Here is a 13,922-nt window from a genome sequence, read left to right as displayed (position 1 = left end):
AGAAAGGAATGCTGGGGGCCTGTGTCGCGGAGGTCAGTGATGGTCTAAGGAGGCTGCCAAGGTCGCAGGCCTCGGGCTTGGAGCTTCCACGGGCACGTTGTGGGCCCTCTTTGACACATGCCGGTGTTGGCAGGTGAGCAGTAAGGCCTGGGTGCGCATGGGTGGGAAAGACTGGTCTGGGGACCAGCAGCCGGGGGTGCAGCAGGCACACAGGATCGCAGGCACCACCGCTCACAGTGTCAGCCTCGTGGCGGGATGAGGGGCGCCGCCGTGGCAGACACGTTGCCCATTCCGGAAGAGAACCACGCCCAGAGCATCTGACTTTTTATTCACACTCCTACGCTGGCTTGGCGAACGCCGGGCCAGCCCACTACACTCACGCTTATGGGGGGGGCGTAACAAGCTACATTTCCGCGATCTTCCCTACTGGCTGAGGTAACATGGTAGCGTCCACCGTCCAGTACACACCAAACAGCAGCAGTGTATGTCACCATGGAAATGCCCGTGGTCTGCATACTGAAGACTGTTCAGCACACCCATGCCACACTTGGCATTGTGTACATTCACATTCATCGGTCACTTTCCTCCTTCGCACATGCCTGGTTCCCACCTCTCCCCACATTCTGCCATTGTGTGGCAGAGGTGCCATGCCGTTGATGGCTTGTGTACATGGCTAGCCCAGGTTGTCACAGTAAGTTGTGTTGTCATATCTGGTATGTGGGCATGTTGGTTGTCATGTTGCTTGTGATTTTGCAACGTGTGCATTCCCAGAGTTGTGAGGTGTATGTTGGTGGAGTTGAGGTGTGTGGTGTGTTCAGTTGTTACTTACTGACGAGCAGTGCATTTGCATAGGTGCCATCCTGGAAGCGCTGGTTGAGGATTGACTGTTGGAAGATGAAGGAATCATGCACACTGCCTGCGTAGTTGGCGACGACATTGGTAAAGAGTCCCCGGTAGTCCACTGTTGCCTGCACATTGATGGAATGCGTGTGGTTCCTGTTGCGGTAATTGTGCGCAGTGGCGGCAGGGGGCACAAGGAGTACCTGTGTACAGTCGATTGGCCCCAACGTGTGCGGAAAGCCAGCTATGGCACAGAATCCTTGCTTGGTCTCCAGCTGTTCCTGTGCAGTGTGTGAGAGGAAAGGTGCGGGGGTACCTAGCTGATGATAGCATCCAAGACAGGTGTGAGGAAGTTTGATAGGGCTGGGTGTGAGACTCCTCCAACACTGGCAGTTGTTGGTTGAAAGTTACCAGAAGCCAACAAGCTCAGCACAGCCAGCAGCTTTGTCTGCAGAGGGATGTTGGTTGTTGTCCGCTGTGTTGGTACCATCAGCCTGTGGGCAATGAGGGTCAGGATGTGGAGGATGGTTGTTCTTTAGGGCCTGTCGTGGGCAATCACATTCTCTGGTGTTAAGTCTGTGAGGCTAGTGTGTTTTCTGAAGGTCCGCTGTCTTTGTCTGCGCTGCCTCTGTGGTAGTCCGGTGGGGTGGCGGGGGCTTCCTGGGGTGGGTGGCGGTGGGTATTATGGCCTTCTTGGGTGTCCGAGCTGCATGATCAGTAGCTCCATGGCATCTGTTCTTCTGGTGTGGCTGTGGGCTGGGATCCCATTTCTGGTGCAGGTTTTCTTCCGACTTAACACCAGGTCAGAGCAGGTGTTAAAACCCTGCTGCTGACGCACCTTATCGCATGTTTTGTGATCTTATAGCCGATCTGATTGGCGGTTGTGAATATTGCGAAGTGGTGTTTTCGCTGCTTTTTGCACGGGAACGCCTACTCTGCATCTCATTAGCGTTAGTTGCCGGTATCATCCGTGACGATATTTTTTGTGCCAGTTATCGCAGGAAAACTGGTGATGTCGGCTGTTAGCACCAGCTTGAGAATGGTGCGATGAATTTATCACCACTTTGGCTGCGATAATGGGCTGCTAAGTAGGCGATAAGTCCTTGAGAATATGCCCCTCAGAGTGTGGCCCGGTACCTGGAGCAATGTGGAATTGTCTCATGTTAAGCAGCCAGGGGCTTCATTGCAAGCTCCCGTACCACTTTGGGGTACATGGCACAGTAGTAAGGACACGCTTTGGAGTCATGGTCCAACTTCTGGCACAATAAGCAAACTAGGTGAGGGTAGGTCACAGACATCTGCATGGGACAGGCTCCACAGGCTTCATAACTCAAAGGTTTCTATGGGGACATCGCTAAGGCACACTGAGTGTGGTAACTCCAACAAAATTGACAAAACGTAATAAAATCATAAAAAATGACTGCAGTAGCTCTTCTGGATCTGCTCTGAAGGTGCAGAAAAAAACAACTGAAGTCAGCATGATGGCGTGATGCCTATATAGGCAGCACGTACGTTGCATCCTTATGATGAGGAGACAATCAGGGCCATGGACCGGCATGCAAAGATACGGCTCAAGAATCTCCAGATCAAGTCTGGCCCTTGTGGAATATTCTAAGGTAAGGAAGGAATCTGCAGCTAGAAATCACTATCAGATATATGGTAACAGTGGCTCAAATGAAGTTGGGATTGCTTTATGAATTTCAATCAATAAATCGCTTTTTATCAGAGATGGCAATTGCAGTTCTAGCTCTACTGCTGCTCTCTGCACTACTATTGAGAAGAGGCTTTTTTCCAATGGTGGCAAGTCCAGTTCTTTTCAGGTGAGGTATCTAGCCTCCCCCCCCCCCCCCCCCCCCCCTCCAACAGGGTAATGATAGAGCAGTTCATCTGAGGCTGAAGCTTGGTCGTTCAATTTCACAATAGTTATTTCTCAGCACAACATAGACCTAGTGCAAACTAAAGTCTTTTTGGGGTCAGAAACTGGTATCATAACTAGATCAAGTCACAAGAGGCAGCATCAACCCCTTCACTGTAGGAATGTAGGTGTGGACCCTTGGGCCGGAGCGATATTCGGAAGACAGGCATTGGTAGGTGCCTGAGAATGGGTGTCAAGGGGTCAGTTGGTGCAGAGGATGGACAACCTAGCGGAAGTCAAACTGAAAGACCTGGGATTCTCTGGGGGACCAAAAGGCATGGCAAAGCCAGCCAGTAGTGTCTGAAAATTTTGCAGCATGGTATGCATGAATGCTACTGTTTGCTGCAGGGTGGACGATGGCCTGAGAAATTTGGGACACACCAGCCACATAGGTGGGACAAGCATGGAATCAGAAGACACTGAACCTTCGAGTGAAAACATTGCAACTACTCACCAGACTGAGTGCTGGGATGAGCATGAGTCCCATTTAGCTTTTTTGTGCTTATGGCACATTTCGTCCTGTATGTCGAAGTTCTAGGTATCCCTAATAATCCATCTTTGTTGCTCCCAAAGTGCAGGACTACATTAGTAACTAGCCGAATTAAACCATGTAGAAGCACTATGCCAGGACATGCTCTTGGGGACCTTAAATCAGGAGACTCCCACCCCTCCAGAATGTGCTGTTTAAGGTCTCACAGTCTCTTCTTAAGACAGTATATGAGAGCAACTCTTTCTTCTTGGTGGGTGGGCTCTCATTACAATACAACGAAAATACATTTAAAATTAAAAATGGGAGTGGGTACAGAGGATTTTCTCATACTTTGCCAGCCTTGTTGAATGCCATTATTGCTTGACAGTACTGCTTCTGCTGTAAGGCTGCCGTACACCAATTCCACTTTTCATTATAAAATACAACTCCGTCACTCATGATCTCGCCCAGTGCTTTAAATGGGAAAAAATAAGTGCAGGTACTCATTAAAATGAGTTAGAGGTGTGGCAAATGGGCGGGGCTAGGGGCAGGGCTAAGGGCAAGATATGATGTTACATAATGACCTCTGTACCAGTTATCGCACATATCAAAACGCATGAGAAACGCGTTTAGTAAACATCATTTATCCACTTTACATCTTAGTTTCCTGCTTCAACAGAGGGGCACACAAAGGAAAGCAACCTCTGTGCTGAACAAAAAGATGGAGAAAAAAAACGGCCTTGGGTAAGGTAGAGAGGATTGTCTGTCGCTGCCGCTCACTTTAGTACGGCCAGTACAGACAGCTCCTTAAATGGGACAGGATTACTGTGGCAGCCCCAGCCCATTTCACACTCATGATGGAGGAAGGGGGTGGAGGGGCCTTAAGCACTTTAAGCCTAATAACCATTGCGCACCTGATCAACAGTGCAGGGTATGTCTAGACCCTGACCTGCTGATCACAGCATGACGCAAGGCAAGCCCTCTCAACCCCCTGCAGTCTGGGGGCATTCAAGTGAGAGCTGCTGGAATCTCCAGCAGTGATTGTGCAAAAGGCCACTAAGGGGCTCAGTGACTTGTGAGCTCCTCGGAAGCACAGCGGCATCTGCCCTGAGGAAATAAGTAACCTGAGCCTGCTGTGCTCTCAATGAGGGTACCGGTAATCTCCCTCACCTAAGAAAAGTGCCGGTACTCAGTACCGGTGAGTACCGGCCCATTTAAAGCACTGATCTCCCCCCAAGATCAGTGACATGTTTGATGTCTAGTTCTCAGACAAGTCTTCACCTGTAAAAATATATGTGTGAGTTGATATTTATACAGCACATACCGAGATGGGGAAAAGAAGAACGCTGAACATCAATGAAGAATAGGGAGACAATTCAACAGTGTGTACATCAAGCTGTGTCTATACATTTGCATAGCACCGTACAAACAGGGCTGGTGGCGCCCGGTTGGACCATCATTTTTGGGGAACCATGTCCCATGATCTCCTGCTCGGATTCTCTCACTACCACCGTGCAAAAGTGTTCCTCATCTCTCCAATCATAAGTTACTGCTAAAAACAGTGCCCCCCCCCCCCCCCAAGGTCAGTGCCCCCCTCCACTAGTCAACACCCAGTGTGGCCGCACCTGTCGCACTGCCCTAAAGCTGGACCTGTGTACAAATATGCATACCGCACAACAAATGCTTGCGCATTTTAGGCACATGCAGACTTGGAGCATGTTTACATGTTCAGGTGTGATCAATAACATTTATTACGAGTTTGTGGGGAATAGGTTGCATATTTTGGTGTTTAACGCACCAATATCTGTATCATATGGTGACTACTAAATGCCTGGTCCCCAATTAAATTTCAAAAGGGTTTGACCTGCCAAATTTGAATAAAGGTTGATTTATTTAACGTATCCGATAACTATTGGATGTGTTAAATACCTTCCAACTCAGAATTCCAACCGCTGCGTTAACAGAGGTTTACGTATGGGTTGGAATTAACTGACCCACTCGTAATCAGGCCCTAGGTGTTTTGGAAAAATGTAGACTAATTTTGGTCAGTTGCCAAAACCAGGACTAGAATCAATATCTATATGCCCATAGTGTGCAATTTACTTAAACAAAATTTGAGCAGTACACTTACCATGCAAAAGAGAATTGTCTTTTCAGTCTAACATGCTTTTATGTGCAGGTGCACCCATGAGACAGGGGCTGAATATCCACCCCCACGCGGATGGTGGACATTTAGGCACAGATTTACAAGCACCTTGCGCCACTTTTGCATCACTTTTCCCATGTTAAAAATTAAGCAAAAGTGGTGCAAGGGGCTTGTAAATCTGCCTCTTAGCATCTCCTGTGGAAGATAGAATGAAGGGTACCAAGGCTTCTGTGGGGCACCCACCATGAAGGTCTGCATTCAAAAGCCATATGTCCTTTGTGAAAAGGGTCCTGGCTCCTTCCGGAATTAAAATGTGAAAGTTTTACAAAAAAATGGGAATTGACTACAGAGAAGAGCTGGATGTCACAGCCCCTCTAACATTTGTGAGAACTACAAAATCTAAGATCATTATTTAATTAATTGTGCAGATTTGCATTAGTCTGCCCTGCACATTTTACCTAAAGGCGAGGCAATATTGTCTAATGAAGGCATGTTACACAATATGAAGGCTCCCCCAACCTCATCAATCATAGGCAGACACCCTCACCTCCTGCCCCCATATACATTTGTCCCTTCTCTGCAATGTCATTGAACTCAGGATCAGAATGCAAGTAGTGAATGTCACATTCTGGGTCCTGTGATTGGTTTGCCCCCCCCATCAGCTAGATGGTGCAGTACTAAACAGACGTGGAAGTGGTGCCTCCTGTCTCATCCTTTACCTATCTACACCACACATCTAGAAACACTCTGGTGAACCGTATCATCCATTGGTTCCCTTATCCTCACCCTACCGGTTTACCTCTGGTAGCCATCTGCTCTGCTACTCACCTTGACTTGCTTCTTCTCCTATCACTTCTCTACACTTGGACACCATCTGCCCCCCACTCTCCCTTGTCTCCCTGCGTACCTCTTATTTTTAATTGCAACTCTCTATGACCCCCTTCCCTTGCCCAATCGGATGTGTATCGCATTCGCCTCTTTTCTATAGCACTTTGTGACTTTGCATCTAGGTGCACTCTATATACACACAAAAAGTCACTACGGATTTAAAGGGACCAGTGAAATGGATGCCCTCACCCACCTGCACTCCTCCATTTGACATGAAATTCATGGCTTTAGCATTCGCAGCCAGCTCCATGCAGGTGGTGTTTCCCCAGCCGAAGGACTTAAGTTCTAGGAGCTGCTCAGCACGCTTTTCATCCTTTCTGCAGCACTTTGAGAAAACACCTAAAATCACCATAAAGAACATTACAAACTGGGAAAGTAGACAGGCCTGTCCATAACCATTACCAATGCTAGGGTTTGGAAATATCATGCATGAGGAGGCAAATATAATAATATGTAAAAAATGAAACCACAACCCTAACAACAAACCCAATCTAGAATAGACCCACAGACATCCAAAACACCTAAAGGATGCCTTACAATCAACAGAACACACACTGTCACCCTATATTTTAATTCACTAAGATGATCTTTTACAATAGATATGGCATGATGGTGCTAAGGTTTTTCACACTGCAGACTTCGAAAGAGTTAACATGTTTGCAGCTTCTGATACCCAAATGGTGGTGGGACTAAAGGAGGGATACTTGTGCAACCCTCAATGCCTCATCCAACCATCACATTTGGATGTCTACCAATAAAATTTCCCCGCACCATTTATAAACAGACAGTCATTCCTTTTCCCTTTGCCCTTTAAATGGCCAGAAATTAATGGAGCTCTAAGATCTACCACAACTAAACCTGAAAATCTGGGAGTGTGTCTACTTGCTGTGCTAGCTTTTTGGGGTTTGGCACACAACTGTCACTGGTGAGGTATCACAGCACTCTTACTTGTCTGGGTGATGGTCAGCCAGCACAAACAAGAGTGGTGTGAAGGGCCAGTTGTGGATGAAGTCCGGAGATGACACATACATAGCTTGAAACTGGATACTCCTTAGTGGTGGAATTATATTAACCAAAGGACAGGGTCAGAGCTTTTAAGGAACTAAGCACCAAACGTCACCAATAAGTCTGCCTAATATATTACCGATGAGCCTCGGTGCAGTACGATCAAGGGTGTGACCCACATACACCCAATTTAGTGTAAAAAAAACACCGTAACCAAACTATACACTGATCCTGCACCCGAGAGATGTATATTTCATATTTCTCAATATAATATGGATTATTTCGATCGAAACATTACAAAATCACAGTTATTAGGCATCCCATGCATGCATTTGTCTAAAAATGACGTAAATCTTGATTGTAGCTTTTATTCCATTCTTTATTGAGGTTCAATTATCTTCTTTTAACACCAAAAAGAATTAATTGCTTTGCCAACGCGTTTCATCCCTCATGGGACTTCTTCAGGGCTAAAAAGCAATTTATAAAAACACTATTTACAAATCTAAATTTACAACTCTTATATACAGTATTTATATGTTAAAAACATTAGCGTGGAGCTCTACGTAACACATGGACATTGATTTACTATATTTTGTATGTCATAATCCTCTATAGATGACACTTCATATTCATGAATAAAAATATATTCTCATTGCATGCTAAATAGACTGGGAATTTTAAAGCTTTAATGTACTAGAGAGGGAGCATCTCTACTCTGTGATACTTTAAAGTATCGCAGTGACTATTTCCTCTATAGTCAGTGTGTTCTCTACCTCCTAGGAGACCCAATTCAGTATAACTATCTCATAATCGATAACTAAAATCATAGATCATAAATTGAATCGTTCTTAGTTCTGGATTAAGTCAAATTGTAGTTTATAATAATACATTGCTCTAGGACTGTTATTCATACCTCCTCAACGTGCTGTCTTTTTTTGTGTTGTTGATGGTGAGTATGGTGCCAGATCAATATTGTCTGCACCCAAAATGAAATTCTGTAAGCCTATAGACAAAAACCAGTTTATATTAGCTTTGGCACATCCTATAGTCATGTTATAAACATATAATTCAATAGCTCTTAAGTTTTGACTCAACATGTGTTTATATTATATAAATACATACATTCGCAAGATGTTCGTTGTATTAAACGAACGAAAGTTCATAATGTACAACACACTAGTAAACAACAAATTTGGAGCAATGATGCATTTATAAATATATGGGTGACTGCTCCTTATTCAAAACAGTGTGTATAACTTTATATTACAGTAAGGGCTATATATAATGGCCTTATTTATCATGTACATAATAATATATAGTCACTTACTGCTAGAGTCATGCGTAGTTGTTTACATAAACTCCTATGTGATCAATGAGTATTTTCACTCTGGGCTTCGCTTTTTATATAAGAAATATGAATTCTTCTCCAGTATGAATCTGTAAGATAATGATCTAAGTATCAGGTATCACAAGCCTATTTATTGTCCTATTCAGTGAAGAAATACCAGACGTGTAATATATAAAAACGCACAATTTAATGAACTTTAAAGTTCATTATTGCCAGTGTACTCTGACTATCTCTGTAAAACACGCTAGCTTTTTATCAACAAATGATATCGTAGATCACATCACAACGGATGTGCCATTTCCATGTATTAAGTATCAAATCCTCCATCTACTGCTCCCTATTAGCCATAGTCATCTATTAATATAATTTATATGTAGCGAGCATACCGCGTTCTCATCCTAAACGGAGAGGTAATGAGATCACAGGACTGAAGGCGCATGCGTAAGCGCCATCTTAGCACTGGTCAAAGAATAACATGGGCATTGCATGTGAAATATTCATCGGCGCCATCTTATTATTAGAGAGAACATGTCTCAAATATTATGTGCAGTTATCGGGGTTGGCATACTCCCTTAAACAAAGTTAAACAGACGTATATACTTTCTTATTTTTCTTTTTCTTTTTTCTCTTACTTTCATAGCCAGAGTTTTAATCTTAGCACTCAATCTTTCTAGTCATCACAAATGTATTTTATATGGCGAGTATATCAAGTTATCACATATTAAATGGGGAGTAAGGAAACTTACATTGCTATGTTGCCTTCTTCGAATCCTTGCCGCACTCGGAACAAATTCGTGGTCAGTAAACACGAGCTGGCCATTAACAAGTCTTTTATCCTCTATCTGAAGTACTCGCACCTTCGACAACTCAACAATGCACAGTGCTACAAAAGACTCAAAACAAATCCCACGAAACAAATGGAGAGCAACATCAATGCTAAATTATTTGATTGGCGAGAATCAGGTCTCATCACTGATCAAGAATATAGACATCTTCTGGCTCAAAACTCTCGACATCCCTGTATTTACATACTCCCCAAAATACATAAGGGGGGCAAGTTCCCTCCGGGCCGCCCAATAATATCAGGAAATGGCGGTCCTACTGAACATCTAGCGGAGTACATAGACATTTCTCCAGCCCCTGGTTAGAAATCTCCCTTCCTATATAAGGGATAATAAGGAGTTACTTTGCAAATTAGAAGATCTACAATGGGAAACAGACAGCTTCACGTTCGTTACGATGGACGTGGAGAGTCTATATACATGCATAGAGATGCCCCAAGGGTTAAGATCATTGACATACTTCCTTTACAAAAGGAATGCTAGTCATTTGGAGCATACCCAGATGCTATTGGAGATTGCAAAGCTAATATTGACTCAAAATGCTTTTCTACATGGAGAACAGTGGTTCCTACAACAGGAGGGGACGGCGATGGGCTCCAGATTTGCTCCATGTTATGCTAATCTATTTATGGGATTGTATGAGATGGAGCATGTCTGGGGCCCGAGAGCACATCACTGGATTGAAAATATTTTATTCTATACACGGTATATAGATGATATACTGTTGATATGGAAGGGTAGTGATGAGGATTTGCAAGAATATTGCCAGTATCTCAATGACAAAATTTCGATGTCAAACTGACAACTAATAGTTCCAAAACAGAGATCACATATTTGGACTTGCGACTATACACCTTGGGTTCCAGTATTCAGAGTGACATCTTCAAAAAGACTACGGCATGCAACAGTGTGTTGCATGCTGATAGTGGTCAACCCAGTGCCACTACCATGGCCTTTCCATATGGTGAAATGGTGAGGGCACGACGTAACTGCAGCCAAGAAAAAGACTATGAAAGGACACGGAGGGGCATTGAAGCAGACTTTAGGGCAAGAGGGTACAGTAACACCTGCCTTAAAGGAGCAACTGCCAAGGCTAGAAGATTAAGCAGAAAAGATACTCTTGCAGACAGTGGTAAAAGCTAATAAGGAATATACTGATCAGGTGGCACTTGTGACAGATTATAATATGTATAGTACACATATTTATAATATATTGCGCAAGAACTGGCGCTTTCTGCAATCAAACACATTACATGAAAAAGATTGTCTCTCCCAAACCCCGTGTCATATACCGCAGGGGAAAGACTTTGAGAAATATGCTCTGTCCTAGTCATGTTGTGGGACCAAAAGTTTCAGCGCAGACCTGGCTGCCGGACAAGCCTGATGGTTTTTATGTCTGTGGCAGTTGCTGTATCTGTAGATTTGGGTTAAACAGATGTTCTAGCTTTCAATATAATGGCTGTAAGAAATACAACATACTGTCTTTCATAAATTGCAACACCACCTACACAGTGTATATATTGAAATGTGCATGTGAACGAATATGTGGGTAGTAGTATCAGATGCCTAAAGATCCGCATACAAGAACATGTCAGATATTAAAAATAAAAATGTTCAGTCTCCTGTTGCCCTACACATTCTTGATGTACACCCTGATGGAACACAGATCACGTTTCATGCAATTGATCAAGTAAAGAACAGTCCTAGGGGTGGAGATAGGATGACTATGCTGAGACAAACTGAAGCATTATGGATTTGCCGTCTGAGGGCGGTTACACTAGGTCTTAATCATAATAATGAATTTCATCATTTTTTATGAGATAGTCATCTATGTGCACTGCGGTATTATTGTATTGATATAACTGCGATATGGGTTACTGCCTATTCCACTGTAAGATTGAGGAATTAGAAGTGGAGTTTCCTATGGAACCGCATACAATAAACTATGAGATTACCAGCAGTGTACTGTGATCACCATAGAGATGGTCCAAGCAGGCACCATCAATATGAATTTGAACAACAAACTGAGATTTATGCTATCACTATACCAGATTTTGCTTTTTAAATATCAATACTCACTCATGGAGACAACGATGAAATGATTTGGAATCAGTGTATATCATTTTTCTTTTATAGTGCAGTGCACTTTGGTTAAATACTTTTTTCTTGTTTGTAATATAATTGTTGTATATATGATGGTTTAATATTACTGAATACAGCTAACCATTACATACAAATTCCCACAATATATATATGAACAATTTAATACAATTATGTATTTACCTATACAATAGATGGCGCCCAAATTTGTAATCATGTGATTGTGCGTATTGTACACACTAATATGAGATACAGTTCATTTATTCAAGATCTTGTAGGTTTATCTTACGCCATTAGTGATATATCGCAAGCAATGGTCGATTTAAAAGCATTTATAGACTTTGTGCAGCCACTGCCATGTCCAGTTTCCTGTGATTGGTGATTAATACGCTGATAAGATAAATAGTGGGTGAATATCATAGCACCCACCTAAAAGATAAAGATAAAAAGAAATTAAAAAAGAAAGTATAGATTTGTTATTTAATATTGTTTAATAAGTTACGATGAGGATATATGACAATCCCGACAGTTGCACACAGCGCCTTAACCATGCATTTTTGTGTATTAAGATAGCGCTAACTAATACTTTTTGGTTAATGCCCAAGTTACGCCTGGCCCATATTAAGATGGCGTCCACGCATGCGTATCTAACTATGGGATTACGGTAGTAATCTTATACTTCCTTTAAATATACAAAGATAGTATAGTCGTTAGTATAGGATTGTGCCTTTGTTGTGATGGAGATATTTTATGACCGTGAGAACAGTTTACTTTACTGAAACTCGACACTTCCTAGAGATATAAAAGGGTGCATATGCATGTCCTTTTGCAGGATTAAAAATACTTTTTTATCCGTTCAAAGATGGCGCACATAGTTACGTGACTAGTCATGTGATTTTGAAAGTGCTTGGATGCATTACAGGTGCGAGTACTTCTGAAAGAGGATAAAAGACTCGTTAATGGTCAGCTCGTGTTTACTGACCACAAATTTGTTCCGAGTGCGGCAAGGATACGAAGAAGGCAACATAGCAATGTAAGTTTCCTTCCTCCCCGTTTAAGATGTGATAACTTGATATACTCGCCATATAAAATCCATTTGTGATGACTAGAAAGATTGAGTGCTAAGATTAAAACTCCAGCTATGAAAGTAAGAGAAAAAAGAAAAAGAGAAATAAGAAAGTATATACGTCTGTTTAACTTTGTTTAAGGGAGTATGACAACCCCGATAACTGCACATATTTGAGACATGTTCTCTCTAATAATAAGATGGCGCCGATGAATATTTCACATGCAATGCCCATGTTATTCTTTGACCAGTGCTAAGATGGCGCTTACGCATGCGCCTTCAGTTCAGTGATCTCATTACCTCTCCGTTTAGGATGAGATAACGCGGTATGCTCGCTACATATAAATTATATTAATAGATGACTATGGCTAATAAGGAGCAGTAGATGGAGGATTTGATACTTAATACATGGAAATGGCACATCCGTTGTGATGTAATCTATGATATAATTTGTTGATAAAAAGCTAGCGTGTTTTACAGAGATAGTCAGAGTACACTGGCAATAATGAACTTTAAAATTCATTAAATCGTGCGTTTTATATAATACACGTCGGGTATTTCTTCACTGAATAGGACAATAAATAGGCTTGTGATACCGGATACTTAGATCATTATCTTACAGATTCATACTGGAGAAGAATTCATATTTCTTATATAAAAAGCGAAGTCCAGAGTGAAAATACTCATTGATCACATAGGAGTTTATGTAAACAACTACGCATGACTCTAGCAGTAAGTGACTCTATATATTATGTACATGATAAATAAGGCCATTATATATAGCCCTTACTGTAATATCAAGATATACACACTGTTTTGAATAAGGAGCAGTCACCCATATATTTATAAATGCATCATTGCTCCAAATTTGTTGTTTACTAGTGTGTTGTACATTATGAACTTTCGTTTGTTTAATACAACGAACATCTTGCGAATGTATGTATTTATATAATATAAACACATGTTGAGTCAAAACCTAAGAGCTATTGAATCATATGTTTATAACATGACTATAGGATGTGCCAAAGCTAATATAAACTGGTTTTGTCTATAGGCTTACAGAATTTCATTTTGGGTGCAGACAATATTGATCTGGCACCATACTCACCATCAACAACACAAAAAAAGACAGCACGTTGATGAGGTATGAATAACAGTCATAGAGCAATGTATTATTATAAACTACAACTTGACTTAATCCAGAACTAAGAACGATTCAATTTATGATCTATGATTTTAGTTATCGATTATGAGATAGTTATACTGAATTGGGTCTCCTAGGTAGAGAACACACTGACTATAG

At 42.2% G+C, this 13,922-nt stretch overlaps 1 protein-coding gene across 3 annotated transcripts in view; it reads right to left on the bottom strand.

Annotated features, from left to right (window-relative positions):
* LOC146808464 (transient receptor potential cation channel subfamily M member 2-like) overlaps positions 1 to 13,922 on the bottom strand; it is a 1,747,278-nt gene that overhangs the window by 629,804 nt on the left and 1,103,552 nt on the right. For all 3 annotated transcript variants that reach the window (XM_085623572.1, XM_085623571.1, XM_085623573.1), the window contains one exon: positions 6,452 to 6,597. In XM_085623572.1, the coding sequence (XP_085479698.1) occupies positions 6,452 to 6,597 (146 nt within the window). The remainder of the gene's footprint in view (positions 1 to 6,451; positions 6,598 to 13,922) is intronic.

The sequence above is a fragment of the Triturus cristatus genome, chromosome 8 (genome assembly GCF_964204655.1).
Source record: "Triturus cristatus chromosome 8, aTriCri1.1, whole genome shotgun sequence".
NCBI lineage: Eukaryota > Metazoa > Chordata > Amphibia > Caudata > Salamandridae > Triturus > Triturus cristatus.
The sequence above is the reverse complement of the archived record's forward strand: the minus strand, read 5'-3'. Positions and strand labels throughout refer to the sequence as shown.